Raw genomic sequence first — 25071 nt, forward strand, 5'->3', positions numbered from 1 at the left:
AACCACCAGTGACCAAATATCATCAGTTAGTCCAGAATGCGGGCTTTATGAAGACACCTACATATGTACTGGTGCTCAGTATCAACTGTACTGTAACACAAGTGTAAATTTCTTTGAGTACTCAAAAAATCTCAATCAAACCAGACACACATGCAGGCATTCCAGCTGTAACTGTATTGGTAATTTCACCACATGTTCATGTACCAGCAGCACTTCCTCCTGTTTCTGCAGCAATGGTATCAACAGCATCGCTATAAGTTCATCTGTTAGTCCTCGCTATGACTGTGAACTCTATAAAAACAACACTTACATCTGCACTGGTGTTCACTACCGCATGTACTGTGATATAAAACAGCACGATTTTTATTACTGGATGAACAAGAATTACTGCATTGATAAAGATTGTGATTGCATTGGTGATGGGTATGAATGCAGATGCTTTCAAAGTATAAACTCCAGCTGCTTTTGCACTAGTTTTGTCAATAGTTCCACAGCTCCAGGTAAGGACGTTATATACACAATAAAATTTTATTTTTAACATTTTTAATTAATTGCTGTTTAGATAATGAAGTCTCTCATTTTAGCTCTGAATATAACACTGTCAGATAAATGCATGGTAAGTTGAGATGAGTATTTCTAAAATTGAGATTGCTACACAGCAAATCTCCAGTGTTAAATTAAAACTGCATGGTGTATCATCCACACCCAGATGGGTGTTTAAAAAACTCTGCCCCATTTACACGAAGGAAAGATGCAGATTTCTGATAACCCCAGTTATGTGTTGCCGTGTCGACTGGGAGAAACGGCGTTTAAGGTTCTGAAACGTCACATTATGCGCCAAAAAATGCTTAATGTCATGTGAGCGCCCTATGAAAGAACAGAAAGTCACTCGCGTTATGTGTTGGTGTCGATTTAGAGGATTTCGATTGGCCCTAGGTTTGGAGTAGTTATTTTGCAGCTTGACTGCGTATTTATGCGGGTTGATGTAAATGACCAGTTTTTTGAAAACTATGTTGTGTGCACAATGTTATAAAAAAAATTAGGCGGGAAAATATTTGTTTATCTAATTACCCGGCTAGGTGTAAATGTGGCCTGAATCAGTGTTGAAAATGAAGTGATGATTGAGTCATTAATGGCATTTGTTAAACTGTTAAAATGCTAAATGTTATGAAAGCATAAGTATTGTGATTTAATGATCTCACACAGAAATAATCACTGAATAGGGCTTTAACACTGCTCTTAACCCTGGGTTATCTTCATTCTAAACCCCGCTTCTAACCCTGGGTTAAGAATTGTTTCACACTTGTAATTTAGAAGCATGGAAACAGGGTTAGCTCTGCTTTAGTGGGGTTAAACCCACAGAGATTTTCCTGACTAAATAAAGGTCAAATAAAAAATAAAATAAAACATTGTGGTACCAAACGCATGCAGCTAATCAAGGTGTTCAGGGTTGCTTGATAATTACAGACAGGTGTATGAGCACGGTTTCAGACACCTGACCTAGGGTTTAGGAATACACAGTGTGAAATGTCAGATGATGAATACCCAGGGTTATCTCTTAACGTCTGGCTAAGTGTGAACAGTGTGAATAGATAACCTAGGAGACTTTAACCTGGGGTTTAGAACATCCCTTTATATGTGGGAAATGTAGGTTATAATTAAAAGTAAGTTATAATTTTATGTTCTGTCAACCCTGTGATGCTCCAACATTGCTGTAAAAATCCATGTAGCCTTACAGGTTCATATTATGAGATTTTTAAAAAATGTAAAATAAGTCGTTGGTGTCCCCAGAGTACGTATGTGAAGTTTTAGCTCAAAATATTAGATAATTTATTGTAACATGTTAAAATTGCAACTTTGTGGGTGCAATGTGCTAGGGAGACCCAATTATAGGACTTAAACATGGAAAAACTCAGATTTTCACGCTATGACTGCTTTAAGAGAAATAATCAAAAGTCATCAAAAAATTTGTACAAAAAATGTAGTTGATTTGACACAGAATGACCCAGCGGGTGTTCACCATTAATGACTCAATCATCACTTCACCCATTTACGTGTGGATTATATATACACCAATCCGTGTTGATTTAACACTGGTAGTGGTACTGGGGATTTTGCTGTCTATCAATAACACTTAAATAATGGTTCATATAGATTTTATTTCATGATACATTTATAGCCTGTATTTGTAATTGATTGTATTGTTTAATGTATTTTGAATATAGCATACTCTACAAACCTTAATTAAAAACCTTTGTGATTTCAGAATCAGAGTACAGGATGTTTAACAAATCTTCTTGACCAGATACTCAACATTACAGTAAAAGAGCTCCCTCTAAATGTAAGTCTTTAGAAAAATATTAAAATAATCAAATATTTGTCAATTATTGTTATGCACATGTAAGTAAACATATCATACCTTATTACACATAAAAATCCCTAGGTGTTAAAGGGGTCATATTATACAATTTTTAAGTTGTAAAATAAATCAGTGTGGTCCCCAGAGTTCGTATGTGAAGTTTTAGCTCAAAATAATTTTTATAACATGTTAAATTGCCACTTTGTAGGCCTGAGCAGGGTGTGTCCTTTAAAATGCAAATGATGATGAAATACAAACACTGATCACAATGATGGTGGTTTGTTAAAATTTAAACTTAATGTGCTCTCAATTATTCTCTCTCTCTCTCTCTCTCTCTCTCTTTGGAGACGTTTATTTTGGGGTTCAAATATGTGAAAGAAAAAAGACTTGTTTGTCAACTTCTGAATTTTGTTCTAGGCCAAGCGAAATTGGCAATTTATACAAGCAGGAAAAAGAAAATAGAACAAAATACAAATCAGAATATAATAGCCTTGTTTTCCAATTTGGTGAAATCAAGAGTTATGGTTGATTTCCTTTACTATAAGTCTGTTAATGATGTTGTTACTTTCGAAAGTATTTGGTGTTGTAATGAGGCTCTGTGCTCTGTTTTTGAGGGTGAATTGTCAATAGATTTTGTAATAAAGGTGTTCAAAAATTCAATTCTCTCTCTCTCTCTCTCTCTCTCTCTCTCTCTCTCTCTCTCTCTCTCTCTCTCTCTCTCTCTCTCTCTCTCTCTCTTTGTTTGCACTTAATGGCAGTGCCGTGGTTGGAAGTGTCTCGGTTACGTATATAACCCTCGTTCCCTGAAGGGGGCGGATGCTAAGGCTACTTGCAGAAGGCCAGTCACTACTTGTTCCTTAACCCATGACAGTGACTAAGCGCCCTGGGAAGCGAATTTGTCAGGCGGGATTAGAACGCTGCGGAACTACCCTCTAGGGGGGTCTACCACATGGGTGACATCGTGAGAGCTTAAAGCATAATGTGAAACCCCTCTTAGTAATATCTCATACTAGGGAAACGCGGAGTGTGCTCCGCTAGGAGAATGTGGTAAGAATTTCCCACAGGGGGCGCAATGCGGGTGCCTAACCTAACCCAGGTTCACATGGAAACATCTAGTGAGAGGCTGAGAGCAGAATCTCCACAACATCAGCTGTCAAGGCAGTGGAGGAGTGAAAAATGCTATTTTGTGGTGTTTTTGCTATAACGACCATCCATAATGGTGCGGTTGTGCAGCACCCAAATAGAGGCTGCAAGCCAACACAAGCCGGTCTCTAGTGGTCTTTACTGATTGGAAGAAAGAATCCGAGAGGATACCAGCTCGACACAAACACTGTAAAACCAAGTGAACGTGTTAGGTGTCGCCCAACCAGCAGCTCTGCAGATGTCTGTTAGCGAGGAACCACGAGCCAATGCCCAGGATGATGCCACAATTCTCGTAGAATGTGCACGCAGATTAGATGGGCAAGGAACACCCTGCTTTTCATATGCAAGGGTAATAGTGTCCACAATCCAATGAGACATCCTCTGCTTGGAGCGCACGCATCAGACATAATAAAGCCATGGCTGGGTCTGCCTCCTCCGGGGGCAGCGCTTGCAAGTTCACCACTTGGTCTCTGAAAGGAGTAGTGGGAACTGTAGGCATGTATCCGAGCTGGGGTCTCAGTGTTACGCTGGATTCAGCGGCTCGAACTGTAGGCACGAATCGCTGACCGAAAATGCATGACGATCTCCTACCCTTTTAACTGACGCCAATGCTTAGAGAGTTAAAGTTTCATAGAAACTTAACGCTCACAGTGTGCAGAGGCTCAAAAGGAGTGACCTGTAAGGCTTTCAGTACCATGGACAGGTCCCAGGGAGGGATCGACTGAGGACGAGAAGGATTCAGCCTTCGTGCGCCTCTTAAGAATTTAATGATCAGGTCGTGCTGACCCACTGACCTACCGTTTTATCGGTGTGTGGACATCGCCGCAATATCTACTTTAATGGTAGAGGGAGACAGCCCTTTGTCCAAGCGATGTTGGAGATAAATAAGCACAAATCTGATTGAGCATTCTCATTGAGAAGCACACCAGTCAACGAACAGGTTCCATTTTAGCGTGAACACCCATCTCGTAGACGGTGCTCGCCCTGCAGAGATGGTGTTAGATACCGAGTGTGGTAAATCACCTAGAACCTCCTCGTCCTGTCCAGTGACCACACATGGAGGTTCCAAAGATCAGGACATGGGTGCCATAATGTGCCCCCTCCTTGAGATAGAAAGGGTCTTCCTCATGGGAATCCGCCAGGGAGGGGCTGTCACAAGGAGAGTGAGCTCTGGAAACCAATTCCTGGTTGTCCCTGACTTTGCACAGTGTCTGTGCAATAAGGCTTACTGGGGGGGAACCCCGTGGCCAGCTGTGTGCCAGTGCATCCACGCCGAGTGTTCTCTTGGTCAATGAATAAAACAGGCGACAATGGGTTGTGTCTGGAAATGCAAACAGATCTATCTGCGCTCTGCCGAAACGTTTCCAAATCAGCTGAACCGAGATGTGAATGGCACGAAGAGACCTCAGATTCTTCTGACTCCAAGGGAGGAGATGACCTGCGAGATGCGACAGGTGACGAGAGCGCAAACCGCCTTGGTGATTACATCTGCGCACAAATACATCTTTGCCTCGAATATGCCATATGCCCCAAAAGTTTCTGAAATTGTTTCAGTGGAACCGCAAACCTGCCTTTGAACGTTTTGAGGCAAGTCAAAATAGACTAAACTGCACGTGGCAAGACCTATATACTTGCGTAACAAAGGGGGCAGCTAGGCTCCGACGTGGCATGCTGCCTCAGTCTGCTCTAGAGCGGCTGAGAATTGTTGGATGCTCTTAGCCACATCGCCAAAATGGCTGGTCTAAAACGGAGCATTAGGAAACAATTCTTCGAACCTTGACCTCGCCCGTGCAGATCCTTCAGTGCTTTAGCCTGGCGGACCTGCAGCAATGCCATGGTGTGCACGGCAGAGGCTGCCTCCCACAAGCCTGTGGGCCTGTGAGGGGAGGGTGGCTGGTCTCTTGGACCAGCTCAACCCATAGTTGCCCCGCTGTCAGGAGAGGTGAGAGGTGATCGCTGAACGGTCGTTTCCGGGAGGAAAACAAGTTTTCCACGAGCGCGTCAACCAACATGCATCTCAGGAAGAAAGGCACAAAAGGTTGGGGCTGTTCTTGCAGTCCCGAAGTACCAATCATTAGTGATGGGACATCTGAAGCGAGGCTCCGGAGCTTGTGTCGAGCAAAAAGGGGCGTTCCAGATGAAGCCCCGATTCGAGGCTTGTATCGTTTCCGTGAAAATCACGTGACGATGACAAACGAGGCCTCGTTTTCTGTTGAATACGTCATTGCTTCATTCTGAGTTTCGCTTACGGTTCGAAACTCGCGCCTCTTGTGGGTTTTGCAGTACGTTTGCATTGATGTTAAAGTGTTGGTTGTAGCGAGTAGTGGCGAGGTTGTAGTGAGTTTCTATAGTTATCATTATATATCATAGCCTGGATTATATATTATATTACACTCAGTTTAGTAGATCATTAGAGTAAATTAGCATATGTCTCGTTCTAATACCTATAATACGTAATTATATTATATAGCCTATATTAGTAGTAGTGTTATTATTATATATATTATTGCTGCTGTTATTATTATTATAAGACTAGACTGTATTAGGGATAACCTAGAAGGACTGAGGATCCATTGGGATATTGGAACAAACAGAAGGTCCAATATCCCAATTTATATAAGCTGGCACTGATCTTCTTATGTTGTCCAGCATCATCAGTGCCCTGTGATAGGGTGTTTTCTAAAAACAGAAACCGCCTCAATCCAAATACTGTTAAAAAACTTTTGTTTCTAAATAAATACCAGTAAACCCTTTTCCGTGTTGCAGTTTGCTGTTCCACACTTCCAGTCCCATAAGCATTGCACTATTGCAGCCCCAGTTCAAGCACTGCACAGTCACGATAATTTGAAGAGTTTCGTTGCAAAATGAGATAACCACCGTTTTTTAATTGTTCAGAAATCTTGTTTTTTGGTTGTGCATTCCAATTAATTTCAATGCAACTGCAGTTGGTTTGTTTTGATTTAAACCTTCATAACTTAAAAAATACAGCTAAGTAGCACCATAAAACAAAATAATAACATGATAACGTAATAATAAACATGTTTTGACAAAAATGTAAAAAAAATTATTTATCTCGTTTTGCAACGAAACTCTTCATTTCTTTATTTTGTGCATTCACTTATCACTAACTCAAGAACTACTGTATAGTTGAACACAAAGTTGTGTATGTGTGAGTTGTGTGTAGATAGGTTAACACAAGCAGAGTAAAATACTTTCTTTAATATACTTTATTCAAAAGCCCACACCATGACAATTTGGTTGCTCAAAATGAATAGATTTGTGTGCGTGTGCGATACATTGCTTTGCACAGCAGGTGTCACTGGAGAGCACAGTGTTTCATGAGGCTTCGGGTAAATGAACCTTTTGGCGAACCAATGGGCTGGAAAGCCTCATTGGTTCAGGAAGCCTCGTTTGGCCATCACTACCAATCATATAGGCGGAATGGTGCAGGTAGGGGAGGAGTTCTCCACTCCACACAGACCGTCTCCGCGGCCCGAGTGTACATGGCCGCCACTCGGGGTCGAGCACGAGAGCCCCTACCCTACCCAAAGGCGGGAGTGGGTCAGAGTCGGCCACCGAATAGACGACCCCCTCTCCGATGCTGTGACAGACATAGAATCCTCGTGAGGACCGAAAGAGGACGAGAGCGTCGTAGAACATGCGCCACCCATCTCTAACGGCACCTCTGGCTGTGGATGGGGGTGCTGAGAGTCACTGGACGAACCAGCTAACCGATTCAGCACCGTATACGGAGATAAGATTTCAGGAGTTTTGCCTCCGTACCTTGAACGGGGCTCCGCAACAGAAAAGGGGGGGTTAACGTTCCCGGACGTTCTCCGCCATCCAAGAGGGTCATGCTCTCTTACAAGTATGAACCCTCCACGAACGCAGCCTCAGCATGCAGTCTTGCGCACGAGAGAGAACGATCGTGGCCACCCAGGGACCCATACATTTGCTGCATCCAGAAACACGGACGGAAAGACATCTTTAAAAAGATGCTCCCACCTCAGTGCGAGTGAATGCTGTCTTTAAAAAGACACAAAACACCACAATACTCTTTTAGAGGAAACACTCTTTTAATGTGCTGATATTGATGAAGCACACAGGGGAACGGCTACGCACACACTCAACTAAGAGTGAGAAAAAAATCAAAAACTTAAAAAGAGAGGTGGAACACCCACGAGCCTCAACTGAATTGCTTAATTCGCCAACCAACTCGAACACGCAGAGTTCTCCAAAGAGCAGAGAGTGTAGCTTCTCGTGAGCAGATACTGCCAGCTTTCAAAGCGAAAGAGCTAATAATATTGCACCTGCCTCTCGTTTAAATACCCGAGCGGATAGGCAGCGCCGGCAGATGCAAATATCTTCATGTTTATTGGCGTGTTAGTAGTTCTCGAAGTAGATTGGTCCCACGAGGCGCGTTCCCAATACGTTGGTCACGACCTGACATCGTAGTGACCGACTGAAAGGGAACTGCAGATTTAGGGGTGGTATTTATGTAATTGGACTTGCTACCTTCGTCAAAAAAAAAACAGGCGGAATCTGACCAACCAAATTTTACACATGCTTGCAGAAAATGGTTTAACAAAACTAAGTTGCTGGGTTGTTCTTTTTTCACGTTTTCTGGGTTAATAGTTTGAAGTGTTATATGAGGAGACAGTTGATTGTCTTTAACTCAACTTTATTTCAACATCATGGATCTTCCAACAAGTGAATTTCAATCCTGTTTTTACATACATTCATAGGTACTGACGTATATGACGTATGCCCTATCGCAGAACATAACTGGTTCATGTAACATCTCCCCCTTTTAGTCTGGGGATTCATACAGTATTAAACAAAACAACTGTTTTTCAGAAACCCTTGTATCGAATAAACATAATACACTGCAAAAAATCACTTTCTCACTTAGTATTTTTGTCTTGTTTTCAGTAGAAATATCTAAAAATTCTTAAATTAAGACGCTTTTTCTTGATGAGCCAAATGACCTAAGTAAATAAGTCTAGTTTTAAGACAAATAATATACAATTTAAGTGAAATTGTACTTAAAACAAGCAAAATTATCTGCCAATGGGGCGAGAAAAAAAATTGTGAAATAAGATTTCTTTTTTCTTAAACACTTAATTCAAGTAAAATTTTCTCACTCCATTGGCAGATATTTTTGCTTGTTATAAGCACAAATTCACTTAAATTTTATATTTTTTGTCTAAAAACTAGTATTATTTTCTTAGGTCATTTTGCTTCTCAAGAAAATACATCTTGATTTAAGAATTTTTTTTATATTTCTACTGAAAACAAGACAAAAATACTAAGTAAGAAAGTCATTTTTTGCAGTGTATCTCTTATTCTATTTATCAATATTATTATTTTAAACTTACTGTTCAAGTAGACATAAACAAAATAAAACAGAACAAGCAAATGTAAACAAACATTCTGCTCAGACCATTCCCTTTTCCCTTCAACATAACTGGTCTGTACTAATTTGTGAATATCACTAGTTAACTAATTTCTTCTGACTAGTAAGTCAACTTGACAGCCGGTTTCACAAAACGTCCAGAGGGTGTTCTCAAAACTCTGAGTGACGATGTTATGCTACTAGTCTCTTGATTTGTGTTTCAAAACTGTTTTGAAAAAAAACTTGTAATGGATTTATTGCATTTTGCGGAAAAAATAATCAGTTTTTATAATAAATCTTTAAAAATCAAATTATGGATTTAAATTTTTAATGTTATTATAACCTAAAAATGCTATGTGAAAGATTCGCATAGCAATGATTCAAGAGTCCAACTAAAACAAACATAAGTGAATAGTAGTCTAATAGTGTTTTCTACATTAATATTTTACAGAACATTCAGAAATAATGTTTTATAACAATCTGAAAATAATAAAATGTAACATTCCTCTAACATTCACACAACCATCAAACGTTCTTAAAACATTAAAGTAAACTGGACTACAATTACATTTAAAGGCGGAGTCCATGATGTTTGAAAGCCAATGTTGATATTTGAAATCACCTAAACAAACACGCCCCTACCCCAATAGAATCTGGACATTCTGTTGATACACCCGCCCCACACAAACGCAAACCGGCATTTGATTTGATTTGATATAAGTTTGTGTTGGTAGTCGGCCCGTGTCCTTTTCCAAAGCGTTTTTCAAACATCGTGGACTCCGCCTTTAATGCACTTTCTTCAACAACAAATACATTTTTTTGCCAGGTTTTCATAGACGTAGAAAATATTGTTTAGGGCAAGTTGTTTATTTTCCATTGGCTCAAGTTAAAATATAGATGTGAACCATTACCCTTAAGATTTTTTTTTTTTTTTTGGATGAAGGAAAACATTTTGTGAATTAATTTATTTTGTGTGTAGTTGAGACAGTAAAACTTTTTTTGGTTAAAATACAGAAATTGCAGTTAAAACAGCAACACCACGAAATCCTTTTAACAGTGTAAGATCCTCCTTTGACATCGCATTTCAAACACTTTTCAAACAACATTTCAATTATTTAATTTTGCATATGCTTGCAGAGAATGGTCTACCAAAACTATGTTACTGGGTTGAATTATTCTCATTTTCTAGGTTGATAGAAGAACTGGGGACTCAATTATAGCACTTAAGCATGGAAAAAGTCACATTTTCATGATATGATGCCTTTGAGACTCTAAAGATAAAGGAAAACATGATATCAGATTGTATGATTCCTTTTAGAACATTAAAAAGCTAGGCACCTTTTATGTTGGCATTATTTCATACTTGGGAACTTTCAATGGATGTTCTTAGAACTTTTCTGTGTAAGCTGGGTGTATATTTATTATGTCTTATTTTTTTTAGCATACCAAATTATCTTGGAAGAAAAAATCTACCTAATTTTCTCTGCTGATAAATGATAAAATGTCATCTATCAAACATAATCATGTTGATGTTCTGGTTGGACTGCAGAGTTATTGAGTGTTTAGTGCAGTGAATGAATTAAGTTGTTACAGAGTCTCTTTCTAAAGCACTGGACACATCTGTCATTTGGGCTTAATATTAATGAGATAGAAATATCTCCGCAGAGCGATGCTGTTTCAGACCACTGCCTTGTCTCGTACACCATATTTTTAGCTAGAATCACCCGGTCCACAACACGCTACTGATTAGGCAGAACAATAATTTCCACCACTAAAGATAGCTTTATTAGTACTTTCCGGACCTGTCACAATTTAAAAGAATCATGTAGCAGATAACCGTGAAGATCTGGATATTGTAATAGAAAACTTAAACTGCGTTTGTTCTGGCACGCTGGAAGCCATTGCTCCCATTAAAAAAAAGAGAATAAAAGAAAAAATGCCAGCGCCATGGTATGACCATCATACTGCAGCCCTTAAAAAGGTGTCTAGAAAACTGGAACGAAATTGGAGACGCACAAAGTTAGAGGTATGGCGTTAGAGGTAATCCTCTTTTCTCTTCAGCACAGTTGTGAAATTGACTAAAAACAAAGAACAAACAGAAACCGATACTAAACACTAGTAACGACTTCATGAACTTGTTTACTAACAACGGTTATTAGGGAAAACATCCAAGCTACGCAAGCAGCCACCGCTCTAGCCAATAGTACATTTAACACTATTACCACATGGATATCTTGAGTCATTTAAAGCTACTACAATAGAAGAGCTCTCTAAATTAGTAACATCATCCAAATCATTGTCTTGTATATTAGACCCCGTTCCGACAAAATTACTAAAAGAGGTATTCCCTGTAGCGTCAGACCCAGTACTAAATATCAGGGACGTGCACAGGAATTTTTAGGGGCAGTTGCTCTGACTTAAAAAAAGGGCACCCCCCTAAAAAAACTCACGGCCTATAGACAGTTTCAGAACTGTAAAGACAAGATTTTTCTGTTTGCTGTGGAGAGCAGAAATTGGTAAGATAAATATCAGTATGTCTGAAGTTTAGAATGTCACATTTTATTAACCTTTTTTTATGTTTCAACACATACATGCTTTAACAACAAAGAAAGAACAACAGCATTAAATGCTGACTTATGTGTGTTTTACCCAAATGCACATAAGTGAATCAAACTGATCCTACACATTTTATGCTTTTCATGTGTGAATAATCAGGACACAGCTCAGTTCCCATTAAAAAAAAATGTGACAGATTCTGTACTGTTGTCTCATGTTCATCTTTTAATGTTAAGACATTTTTTGACTCCACAGCAAACAGAAAAATACTTATGAAGGGCACTTCTACAGAATGTGTAAAACTGCAACATACACAGACAGTACAGAAAAAAATACAAACATAGAATAGACAAGCATTTCAAATTAACAAATTAACTCTAATCTCAATGTTGATGTAGCTTATAGCTGAAATATCAGACAACTAATAAACTGACAAGAGTTTTGCATTCACTATGTATAAAGTTAGAATCTCCTAAGATGGTCTGAGGACATCGACAGTTTACACTTACATAATACAAAATGATTTTAGACAAAACTCATGTTTTCTTATGTTGTCCTGTCATGTGGGTTTTGTGAGAATCACTTACATCATACAGTACAGTATACAGCGAATCAGACGTCAGTCATCGATGGATTTTCTTCAATCTGTGCTACAGTGTTTCTGGAGGTTGCACGCATTTAACTGTGTCTGACGACGAACAGGTCGCGCGCATGTAATGGCGGGTACATGTGTGAAGTTTTGCTTTTAGTTAAAAGATTGGTAAATTCATTTCCACGTCACCCAACTGGTTATATTCTGTGTGTTTCTACATAAGTTACGAGTAAAACAGCTTCAGACGATTCCGTTTTTGCAGCGATCTGAACAATTCATTCAAACTAATTCGCGAACCAATTTAAAACGTTTGGCCCATTTGCTTTGTAAAGAATCGACTCAAAAGACTCATTTATTTGCAACACTTTGTAAGGAATAGACTGAGTCATTAATTCGCAAATGCCCCAGAAACACGAGACAGCAATTTAAAAATAAAATACAAATTTCGTAATTAATGAAAATACAGTAACGAAGGAACGCTGCACAGTGTAAACGAAGTAAAAGTACAATGTATTTTTTTCCATCTCGGAAGGGCAACTTGAGTCGAGAAGGGCATATGGGCAGTTGCCCGGGCAACCTGAGCAACCCCCCTGTGCACGTCCCTGCTAAATATCTTTTACTCATCACTAGAACTAGAATACGTTCCAACAGCAGTTATTAGACCGCTTTTTAAAAAAACACACCTTGACCAGGGGGATCTTACTGTAACTTTAGACCAATCTCAAATCTCCATTTTCTTTCTAAAATATTAGAAAAAGTAGTGGCAAGCCAGCTATGCTCATTTTAAGTGAATAATAGTATGTATACAAGTTCCAAACAGGATTCAGGCCTCATCATAGCACAGAAACAGCACTGCTTAGAGTAAATGACCTCCTTTTAACATCCGATCGTGGTGAAATCTCAGTTCTTATATTACTAGACCTTAGTGCAGCATTTGACACAATAGATCACACAATCTTACTCAATAGACTAGAAAACTATGTTGGCATCAGTGGTCAAATCGTATCTAACCAATCACTATCAATTTGTTTATGTAAATGAGGAAGAGTCATATCACTCCCCGGTTAAATACAGCGTACCGCAGGGATCAGTTCTAGGTCCTATTCTGTTCTCGTTATATATGTTACCTAGGAGAGATTATCAGGAAACATAATGTAAGTTTTTACTGCTATGCAGTTGATACCCAGCTTTACATCTCCTCACATCATAGCGAAACCTATCAGTTTTCTACGCTAACAGACTGTATTAGCGATATTAGTGACTGGATGGCACATAACTTCCTTATGCTAAACTCCAAAGAGATATTTATTATTGAACCTAATCGCTCCAAACTAAATATGTCCAATTACAAGTTGCCCATAAATGGCTGCACTGTGGTGCCATCTTCCACAGTTAAGAACTTAGGTGTGATGTTCGACAGCAATTTATCCTTCGATAGTCATATCTCCAACATCTGCCACACTTTCTTCCCTCTTAGAAATATTTAAAAAATATGCCATATGCTGTCTGCATCAGATACAGTGAAGCTCATCCACACTTTTATGACCTCTAGAATAGACTATTGTAACTCGTTACTCGGGGGATGCCATGCAAATCAGGTAAACAAGCTTCTGCTAGTTCAAAATGCAGCTGCAAGAGAGCATACTCAAACTAAGAAGTACGAACACATAAGCCCACTTTTGGCATCTTTACACTGGCTACCAGTCACATATAGCACATATAGCCTTAAATGACCTAGCACTTGTATCTTAAAGAATTACTATCAAAATACCATCCATCACGTACACTGTGGTCGCAAAATTCTGGTCTCTTAATTATCCCTAGAAGATCAAAAGTGTCTAAAGGTGGTAAATCATTTTCCTACTTAGCCCCAAAGCTAGGGTGACCACCCGTCCCACGTAGCGCATGCGCGCACAGAGTTTGAAGCCCAATTCATGCGTCCCGCAAATTGAGACCGTGTCACGCATAATCAATGCTTGCTCATAAAAAATTGGTGGCACTACATTCTTGAGCCCCAGGCTATTATATTGATCACAACATTAGTGTGTAGATTATTATCAGAGCGTCTTCCCGCGGACGATATGCACATCAAAAGGTATTGTACAGCAATATAAATGGTCATTTACTTCACAATAAGATTTGTACTGTCAATACATTATGTGAAAAATCATTGTAGATTGTAAGTTGAAAACTTAATTCTGTGCTGTGTTTACCATCGAATTTGGACTAATACTGTAATATCAATATGACTAAAAATTTCGTTTTGAACATCACATATAAACTTACATAATGAAATAAACGATGTCATCAAACGGAACATTTATAAGACTTGATTACCTTATCCATCAACGTGATTTCTCGTTCTCGTCTGATTGATGGCCATCAGCGGTTGAGTTAAAGACTACAAATCCCATAATTCCACGCTGCTTCAGAGCTGCTTCCAGGCCTGTCTGCCCTACTGAAAAATCCAGCTAAGACCAGCATAAGCTGGTGAGCTGGTTTTAGCTGGTCCCCAGCTTGGTTTTAGCTGGTTTTGCTGGTGTAGGAAGCTGGTTTTGCTGGTGTAGCAAGCTGGTCTAGGTGTGTTTTGGTCGCATTTTAAGCTGGTCTAGCTGGACTTAGCTGGTCATGCTGGAATACCAGCTGGCCCACCAGCATGACCAGCTTTGTCTGGCTGGGAGGACCAGCGTAAACCACCTTAAACCAGCTAAAACCAGCTACCAGCTTATGCTGGTTTTAGCTGGATTTTTCAGTAGGGTGCTACTATATATTATTACAAAAATGCGATTACAGTACAGAATGTATACAACATAATATTCTCAAGACCACTTTTTAAAGGTCTTGGTCTCATCTTGGAATCGACCACATTTTTACACTGTCTCGTCTCGATCTCAGACAAAGAGGACTCGGAATTTTATTTCAAGACCGGTCAAGACCACAACTAATGGCACATCACAAATTCATTTTTTATCATTAATTTCATGCAGTTTATTACGGTTTGGCATATGATATCGGCTGGCTATTGAACCGGAAGTCTCGCGTAGGAAAGGAAATACGTTACATCACTTACTTCCGCATTTAAGAAAAACCTGGATAACTGACAGATATGCAGTCAATGATAAATAAAAGAATAATCCATGATACAGGGCTGTGAATATATATAATATTTATAACATATCACAATATGTTCACAAAGACTACACAGCAAAATGGGATCAGAAAGAACGTGACCTTTAAAGTCACCATTGTAACGGTGAATGACTCGGAGGAGTGGTAGAATCCATATGCAGAGTTTATTAGGCACACACAGTATAAACAATGGGTAAGGCAGAGAATCGTGGTCGATATAGGCAGGCAGTAGATCGATAACAAAATAGGCAGTCCGTATAACAAACAAGTCCAAATCACAATCCAAGAGAACAAGGTCAAAAACAGGCAGTAATCATACACGTAGTTAGCAAAGAAGGCAATGACAAAACGCTTGGTAGAGACAGTGGTGAGCTGGCAATACTTCGCGCCATCTTAGACTCAAACAGGGGCTTAAGACAGTGAAACACAGGAAGTAGAGAGAGAGTAAGAGCACAGTCAATATTCGGGCGATGGCGCCCTCTGGGCATTGGATGAATGAGTGGCGGGTGTTACAGAATCCCCTCCCCTAGGAACACCTCCAGGTGTTCCTCGTGGTCGTCCCCTTGGTCGTGGTGCTGGACGATTGGGATGAGCACGGTGGAAGTCCTGGGTCAAAGATGGGTCCAAAATGTTCCTAGCGGGTACCCAAGATCTTTCTTCAGGACCGTAGCCCTCCCAGTCCACTAAGTATTGTAGCCGGCCCCCCCGCCTTCTGGAATCCATGATATCCCTTACCAGGTAAGCCGGAGCTCCATCAACATCCAGTGGCGCAGGTTTCAACAATGACACATGGAACGAAGGAGAAATGCGATAATGAGCAGGCAACTCCAATCTGTATGTAACTGGATTTATTTGTTGCAAAATACGAAAGGGGCCTACATACCGTGGACTGAGTTTTTTGCTGGGTAGCCGCAACCGTAGATCTCTTGTGGATAGCCATACTTTCTGACCCGGTTGATAGTTGGGATGGGGACGCCTCCTGCGGTCTGCTTTAATCTTCTGAGTTCTGATTGCTCTTTGTAACCTCACATGGGCGCTCTCCCACACCCTCTCGCTTCTTCTGACCCAATCGTCCACCGCAGGAACTTCAGATGGTTCACCAAACCAAGGGAACATGGGTGGTTGGAATCCTAGTACACACTGAAAGGGGGTGAGACCTGTAGATGAATGAGTTAATGAGTTCCTAGCGTATTCTGCCCAAGGAAGAAATTCAGCCCAACGTTCCTGTTCTTGGCTACAGTATGACCTCAGATAGCGTCCTAATTCCTGGTTAACTCTTTCCACTTGGCCATTGGCTTGGGGGTGATAACCTGATGTTAAGCTCACATTAATGTCCAAGTGCTTGCAAAATGCTTGCCACACACGAGATGTAAATTGTGGGCCCCTGTCAGAGACTATATCCTCTGGTATACCATAATTTCGAAAAACATGCTGAAATAATGCTTGTGCAGTTTCCATGGCTGTAGGTAGGCCCTTTAATGGTACAAAACGACAGGCTTTAGAGAATCGGTCACAGATTACCAGAATAGTAGTGTAGCCCTCAGAACTAGGAAGATCTGTGACAAAATCCACTGCCACATGAGACCATGGCCGCTGCGGGATGGGTAGTGGTTCCAGAAGACCAGCTGGAAGTTTTCGTGGTGTTTTGGATCGGGCACATACACTGCAAGCCTGAACATACATAGAGATGTCATTAGATAAATTTGGCCACCAAAATGAATTACGCACCAGTTCTTCCGTTCTTTGAATACCCGGATGTCCAGAGCTCAAAGATGTGTGTACCCACTGCATGACGCGTTGACGAAGGGCCTTAGGAACATATTGCCGTGCTGGTGGGCATCCAGGCGGTGTTGGTTCATTCTGTTGTTGTCTCTGAATCTCCTCCATGATGTCCCAACGGATCGGTGCCACAATCACTGACGGTGGTAATATAGGCCCCTGACAGGTGACCTTTTCCTCAGATTCATATCTTCTTGATAGGGCGTCTGCTTTAACATTCTTGCTTCCAGGACGATATGTTACTGTGAATTGAAATCTCGTGAAAAATAATGACCATCTGGCTTGCCTTTGATTTAAACGTTTTGCACTCTTAATGTACTCCAGATTTTTATGGTCCGTGATCACCTGAAATGGACAGCGGGCTCCCTCCAACCAGTGTCTCCATTCAGCCAAGGCCTCTTTAATGGAAAGTAGTTCCTTGTTCCCCACATCATAGTTCTTTTCTGCTGTTGTTAATTTTCTGGAAAAGAAAGCACATGGATAAGTTTTACCTGGAGTGCCATGCCTCTGAGATAATACTGCTCCGATGCCCACATCCGAAGCGTCCACCTCCACAATAAATGGCTTTTCAGGGTCTGGATGTTTTAGTATTGGAGCAGTGGTGAAGCTGGTCTTTAATCTGTCAAATGCTGACTGGGCTTGGGGTGTCCACAGTATTGTCTTGGGGTACCCTTTAGTAATGATGTGAGCGGGGCTGCAATAGAGCTGTAGTTCCTGATGAACCTTCTGTAGAAATTGGCGAATCCTCGAAATCGCTGTAGTTCTTTGATTGTGTTAGGACGTGGCCATTCAGTAACTGCCTCAACTTTCTTTATATCCATTTCTACTCCATGGTGGCTAATCTTGTAACCTAGAAAATTAGTGTTGGATACATGAAATTCACACTTCTCCGCCTTCACATATAATTGGTTTGCCAATAAACGAGATAAAACATCCTTCACATGTTGAATGTGTTGCTCACGTGTCATCAATGTATGCTATGACATAGTGATTAAGAATGTCTCTGAAAATTTCATTTATGAATAACTGGAATACAGACGGTGCATTACAAAGACCATACGGCATCACAGAGTATTCATAGTGCCCTCTAGTGGTCACAAATGCCGTCTTCCACTCGTCCCCTTCCCTGATCCTGATTAAATTATATGCACTACGGAGGTCAAGTTTGGTGAAGATTGTGGCTTCACGTAGTTGTTCCAATGCAGAGGGGACTAATGGCAGTGGATAACTGTTCTTGACTGTTACAGAGTTCAGACCACGATAATCTATGCAGGGACGAAGGCCTCCATCCTTTTTTTCTACAAAAAAGAATCCCCAGGCCGCTGGTGATTTGGACGGTTGGATGAAACCTGATGCGAGAGCCTCTTCAATGTATTGTTCCATTGCCTGTGTTTCTGGTATGGTTAATGGATAAACCTTACTTTTAGGTGGTGAAGTGTTGGGTAGAAGGTCTATGGCACAGTCCCAGGGGCGATGTGGAGGCAGTTTAGTGGCCTTAGTTTTGCTGAAGACTTCACTGAATCCCTGGTATTCTGTGGGAATATAGACTGATTCATTGGTTACAGGGCTTTCAATACTTGTGGTGAGACATGAATAGTGAATTTGACCTTGTAAACAATTATTCTGACAGTAAGACGACCACCTAGTCAGCTCTCTGGAGGTCCATGAAATTTGTGGGTCGTGGATAGCAAGCCATGGATTTCCTAGAACAACTGGATTTTGAGGTGTGTTAGTGACATAAAATGAGATGGTTTCAGTGTGGAATAGACCAATCTTGACTGTAATGGGAATTGTCTGATGGGTAATACCGTCTCCAATGGGTTGGCTATTGATAGCAGTGATATTAATAGGTGGTATACAAGGCACTAGAGGGATATGAAGTTGATGAACCAATTCATGGTGAAGCAGATTTAATGCAGATCCAGAATCAATTAACGCTGAAACACATTGGGTAGAGCTTGCGTAAGAGAGGGTTAACAGTAGGGTAAAGCATCTATGAAGCAGATTAGTGAAATTAATACTCACTTTGCTTGAAGAGGGTTTATTTGGGCAAAAACGGCACTGATGTCCGGCCTGACCGCAGTAATAACAGAGCCTGTTAACGCGTCGTCGTTCCCGTTCCTCCATGGATGGTATCGTGAATCCAATTTGCATAGGTTCAGCGGCTTTAGATGGACTCAAAGCAGATGCAGATGTTAACATGGTCAAATGGCTTGTGGGGCTGTTACGAAGGAGGTTATCAATGCGAATGGCCATAGAAATTAGTTGATGCAAATCCATGTCAATATCCTTACACGCAATCTCTGACTGAATCCTTGGGTGAAGACCCCGCTTAAACATCGGCTTTAACGCCGTCTCATTCCATCCACTCTGTGCTGCGATCGTGCGAAAGTCAACAGCATATTCAGAAGCAGTGCGGTTACCTCTGGGCATTGGATGAATGAGTGGCGGGTGTTACAACCATCATTCCAATCAGTGTTTACATTTCATTAACATTATAAAGGACACACCCAAAAATGGCAAAGTTTTGCTTGCACCAAAGTGGCATTTTAACATGTTATAATAAATAATCTATATGGTATTTTCAGCTAAAACTTCACATATGCCTTCTGGGGACACCAAACACTTATTTTACACCTTAAAAATCTTTAACACATTTTTTTGAGTCAAAAAAACTACAATGTTGATGACCTCTCATGGTTTCTGTATGTAAATGTGTTTTTCTGTTTCATTCATTAGACCGTGACCAATCTTTTGGAGCTTGTCTTTAATACTTCAATGAAGATGTTACCCTCATTGTCAGCTGACCCACAGAAACTAATGTCAGATGGAAACCGTGTGTTAAAAGTCAGTGAGAAGCTCGTCTCCATGTTGGTAAAGCCAATAGACAACGTCTATGTCAATATAACTCTTGATACTGTTGGTAAGAGAGAACAACTATTACTAAAATAAATATATAATGTAATTTAAGTCCTCTAGAGAATGTAAAAAATAAACTTTTTTGTATGAGCCAATACTTATAAAATGTAACATGCATTAAAAACTTTTAAACTTTTTAATTTTTTAAATTATTATGATGTTTTTAAAATAGTGATTAAAAAATATCACATACTGTATTTTTTATAAATCAGAGGCACAAGTCTTCATGGTTGGACCACAGGTCACCTTAGATAAAATCCCTCAGCTCGACACAACAAATGCTTCCCTAAACGTTGATCTCGGGATCGCCAAAAACAACCTAGGTATAAGTATGCAAAAATGTTGTGTTGTGATTTTGAATAACTTGAACACATCTAGTAATCCCAGAGTTTAATGAACACTAGGGTGTATGTATAGACCCCTTCACGGTTCATGTCACAGGCGGTTTCCACTGCGCATGTCAGGGTCAGAAAAGCCATTACAGCAGATTGAGTTGTGTATTATTCGGTATCGTCAAAAATGCCTACTTACGTCGTGGGCTGTGAAAATCGCACCAGGTCTTCCATTAAAGGAATAGTCTACTCATTTTCAATATTAAATTATGTTATTACCTTAACTAAGAATTGTTGATACATCCCTCTATCATCTGTGTGCGTGCACGTAAGCGCTGGAGCGCGCTGCGACGCTTCGATAGCATTTAGCTTAGCCCCATTCATTCAATGGTACCATTTAGAGATAGAGTTAGAAGTGACCAAACACATCAACGTTTTTCCTATTTTTTTCCTACGTGCACGCACACAGATGATAGAGGGATGTATCAACAGTTCTTAGTTAAGGTAATAACATATTTTAATACTGAAAATGAGTAGACTATTCCTTTAAGTTTTCGCGATTCCTGCAGAATCTCAAAAACCAAAAAATACATCATCTGCAGCTGCAAGCAATTAACATGCAGTTTGGAACAATGCAAAGATCAAAGAGGCTTGTGTTTGTAGTGCTCACTTCATTTGAGGTAAGTCATCATTTTTCAGCCCTGTTAGATTAAATTATAAAGCCTGGATGGTATGAACAGTTTGACCCCATGCTGCGAGCGTACCCGATAGTCATTCAATGTTTACAAACTTTGAAGGGGTCTATTGTGCCACTCTTACAGATCTGCAACTTTATCCTCTCTATCCCCATCTCTGTTTGAAACCTGAAATTGCATTTTACATCTTACTTGAAGAGTTAAATTCTTACCTTAGGTTAAAATTAGATATATATCTTTATGTACTGTAGGTATGTTCATCTTAGCCAGCATATATATTCTACATTTTGCTATATTATCCATATTTAGACTGCCTTTACATTAAAATAAATAAAATTTTAATTCACTGCAGAATCAGTTGCTGTGGCGTTCATGAGCTATAAAATAATGGAGAACCTACTGAAACCAGACTTCTTCAACACATCAAATGACACAGTTAAAATCATGATGTCCACTGTCATCTCAGCTACTCTACCTAATACCCCTGTGAGAAAACTTACCAAACCAGTCAACTTCACCTTCAAACACATCAGAGTGAGTTACTCATTTCGTGTTTGATTTTTTTATTACTCTTATAACTCTGTAATCTAATTTTTATATGTAAATCCCCTTTTATCCAATATAAGCACTGATTAATAACTTTCTTTCAAATGATGTTTGAATATTCTTTCTTTATGTGAAGGAGTTTGTATCTGAAGGAAATCTTTCCTGTGTGTACTGGAGCTTCACTGAGTGGATTGTAGATGGTTGTTCTGTTGTACAGTCCAACGGCAGCCACACTGTGTGTTCATGTGTTCATCTGTCAACATTCGCTCTCATCATGCAAATCAGCAGCAGAACATCACAGGTAAAACAACTTAACACAGGTGGGACTGATATTTAAGGTCTTACTAATCTTATGATCCTGCACAAGCTGCTTTCCAGCTGCTTGGATTGCGTGTCAGTCTTTAAAAATCAGAAAAAGCCAATAAAACAGTCATACACTTTTAAAGAGAAAAATAGAGACAAAAAACATTTCATCTTGGTATTGTCACATGTCATCATTTCATCATATATCTCTTGATATTTTCTCAGGATGATTCTCTGATGGAGTTGGTGAATTTAGTGTTTGTGATTGTGGGTCTGGTGTTTACTAGTTTGGCTCTGTTGACTTTTGCTTTCTGTCAATGGAAACCTGGAGTGAACAATGTAGCTCGAATCAACCTCTGCATTAGTCTGCTGTCTGCTCATCTTCTGTTCTTACTCACACAACGCTTCCTGACTCTCATAAAACCTCATGAGGTGAGAATTATTCATTTTTAGAATTATTCATGACATTTTTTCATGCATCTTTAAATGCGAGCTATGGCTGATTTTCTATGTGACAATGATTTTTTATTTAATCATCTTTAAATCTCTTCAGGAGTTGTGTGCTGTTATATCAGGAGCTCTTCACTTCTTCTTTCTCTCCTGCTTTGTGTGGATGTTCATTGAAGCTGTGCTGCTCTTCATCTGTGTAAAGAACTTATCAGAGATCAGCTCCAGACAGAGGGCGGTGCTTAGCAGTAGATTCTTGATTGTGATTGGCTATGCGACTGCTTTTGTTATAGTGGGCGTGTCTGTTGGACTGGTTCCTGAAGGCTACGGCAGTGAGCAGTATGTTTGAAGATTTATTATGTATTTGTTAAAAATATACATGTTATTCATTTGTTTGTGCAGAAACCAGTAGCAAGCAGTTACTTTTTAGTAACCATGCAGGCACTAAGTGTCCTTAAGTGGTCTTCATATAGCACACAATAAATAAACATTTTCCTCTGTTCTTGTTTGGATTGAAACATAATCCAGAGGAAAACACATGCACATCACAAACAAAATGGTGGGGTTACTTGACTGTAACCTTGTTCCCTGAAAAAGTGGAACGAAATGTTGCGCTGCTAAAGCGCTATGGGGAAATGTCTTTTGTTGTTGACCCGCTGAATATAGTGTGCAAACACGTCAATGAAATTGACCCGGAGGTAATCTAGCATCGGTTGATGACGACATCAAAGCGCACCTGATGCAAGGCTATAAATGAATGAGCACTAGCTGTATCATCAGATCTTTTGTTTGAAGACCAGTCCTGGGACATTTACTGTATGGTAAGCCAGCGCAGCATTTCGTTCTGCTTTTTCAGGGAACAAGGTTACAGTCAAGTAATTCCACCGTTCCCTTTCAAAATCTACTCTCTATGCTGTGCTGCTAAAGCACTATGGGGAACAACTATACCCACGCTGCCGTGTTTGGAGATGTCTGGACTCCTTACGGATGTGTAAGTGTGCGTACAAGGACCGCAAGGAAATCTCAGACACAAGTAACCAAACTATAAATAATGGATGTGTGCAGAAAGAATGCTCCTGTCGCCTCATAAACACCTAAAAGCAGGCACCCCTTACTAATAGTAGCAGTGGGGGATACCCATTTTGGGGAGCAAATGGTTTAGACACCAGCTTGTGGTGTTGACTCGAGGACATGAGAACCTGGAGTGACATGAGCATTCAAGCTATAAAATCTTATGAATGTATGGGGAGAGGACCAGCCCGCCGCATTACAAATGCTCTGTAAGAAAGCTCCTTTTACTAAAGCAGTAGAGGAGGCTACTCCCCTGGTGGAGTGGGCTCTCAGACCTGCTGGTGAGACTTGACCGCACGCCTCATAGGCAAGAGCAATAGTATCCCTAACCCAATGTGATATGGACTGCCTGGCCCACCTCTGTTGCAGCACCCAAAACAGACAAACAATTGTTCTGACTTATGCCACTGGCTAGTGCTGTGGATATAGACCTGAAGAGCACGGACTGGACACAATCTGTGGTATAACTCCTGCTCCGGCATGGTGAACGGTGGAGGGCAGAAAGTCACAAGAATAACTGGATGTGTAGTCGAAAAGGGAACCTTAGGCAGGTAATCAGGATAAGGATGCAAAATCGCCTTCACCATTCCTGGGGCAAAATCTAGACAGGATGGCGAGACCGCCAGAGCCTGGATATCCCCAATTCTTTTTAAAGAAGTTATTACCAGCAGAGGATGTCTCCCGAGCGGCGCCCCGTCCACCAAAGCGTGGCAGGCCGAAAGAGCGGCCGCATAAACTCTGAGAGTGGATGGGCATAAGCCTGCTGACAGCTTTTCCTGCAGAAAACTCAGAACTGTAGCAATCTGGCAGTTAACAGGATCTGCATTATGTGTCGTGCACCATGCTTCAAAGACACCCCATTTAAAGGCATAATTCTTTCTAGTGGAGGAAGCCCTAGCACTCCAAATAGTGTCAATAACATCAGGCGACAAGCCCGTGTCCCTCAGTTTGTACCCTTCAGGGGCCAAACATGGAGATTCCATAGGTCGGGCCTGGGATAAAATAGTGTACCCCCCACCTGAGACAGAAGAAACTCTTCTAAATCTCCAACATAAATAAATGTTTAACACTATTGAGTGTTAAACACTATTGAACACATATTTTTAATGGTACAATTTCAGCTGTATTTTTAAATATTTAATTAAGTGTTTTCTTGTAAACAGATGCTGGATTAAACGGGAGAAAGGCTTCATCTGGAGTTTTCTGGGACCTGTTTGCTTCATTCTTGCAGTACGTTTAATTTTTCCAGATTTTTTTCTACTACTGATAAAGAAAGTGATTATTTGTTTGTTTTTTTCAGATAAACATGATTCTCTTCATTAGTATCATCATCAGTCTGAGGCCAACTATCACAAAGCTCAATGCTAAAGTTTCACAGATGAAACAAACCAAGTAACAATCATTGTGTTTAAAACATTTTAAAGATAGACTCACATGGACATAAAATAAAATACATGGATTATTTTTCTTTCTCTGCAGGATTATGGCTTTTAAAACTCTGGCCCAGTCTGTGATTATTGGTTGTCCTTGGATTCTGGGTTTCTTTACTAACAATAAAATGATGGAGATTCTCTTCCTGATCCTGAACTCACAGCAAGGAACCTTCATCTTCCTCATCCACTGTGTGCTCAGTCATGAGGTAAATCTACTTTCATTTCACATATGAAATCTATTTAACCTGAGATAGAGTAAAAGAGCAAAAAAAACATTCATGCATTTGTTTTTAACATCCTTTGGCTCCTTGTTCAGGTTAGACAGCAGTATGTGAAGTGGATGAAAGCTGTCTTTTGACAGCCGCCCCCCCC

At 40.3% G+C, this 25071-nt stretch overlaps 1 protein-coding gene across 1 annotated transcript; it reads left to right on the forward strand.

Moving 5' to 3' along the window:
- Positions 1-19697: 19697 nt before the first annotated feature.
- On the forward strand, positions 19698-25071 carry LOC141350319 (adhesion G protein-coupled receptor E3-like). Its single transcript, XM_073855415.1, has 10 exons — positions 19698-19876; positions 20085-20195; positions 21252-21433; positions 21582-21746; positions 21974-22180; positions 22302-22534; positions 24430-24496; positions 24567-24658; positions 24746-24905; positions 25016-25071. Exons 1-10 carry the CDS (start codon positions 19732-19734, stop codon positions 25055-25057), a joined length of 1404 nt encoding a protein of 467 aa, XP_073711516.1. The 5' UTR covers positions 19698-19731; the 3' UTR covers positions 25058-25071.

The sequence above is a fragment of the Misgurnus anguillicaudatus genome, chromosome 18, assembly GCF_027580225.2.
Source record: "Misgurnus anguillicaudatus chromosome 18, ASM2758022v2, whole genome shotgun sequence".
Taxonomy (NCBI): domain Eukaryota; kingdom Metazoa; phylum Chordata; class Actinopteri; order Cypriniformes; family Cobitidae; genus Misgurnus; species Misgurnus anguillicaudatus.

What these genes read in the sequence shown, in the direction of transcription:
- LOC141350319 (XM_073855415.1), top strand. Translation starts at nt 19,732, where the DNA reads ATGAAGATGTTACCCTCATTGTCAGCTGACCCACAGAAACTAATGTCA. An exon ending in TCAGCAGCAGAACATCACAG is followed by an intron (nt 21,747 to 21,973) that starts GTAAAACAACTT and finishes ATATTTTCTCAG; the next exon opens with GATGATTCTCTGATGGAGTT. An exon ending in ACTGTGTGCTCAGTCATGAG is followed by an intron (nt 24,906 to 25,015) that starts GTAAATCTACTT and finishes CTCCTTGTTCAG; the next exon opens with GTTAGACAGCAGTATGTGAA.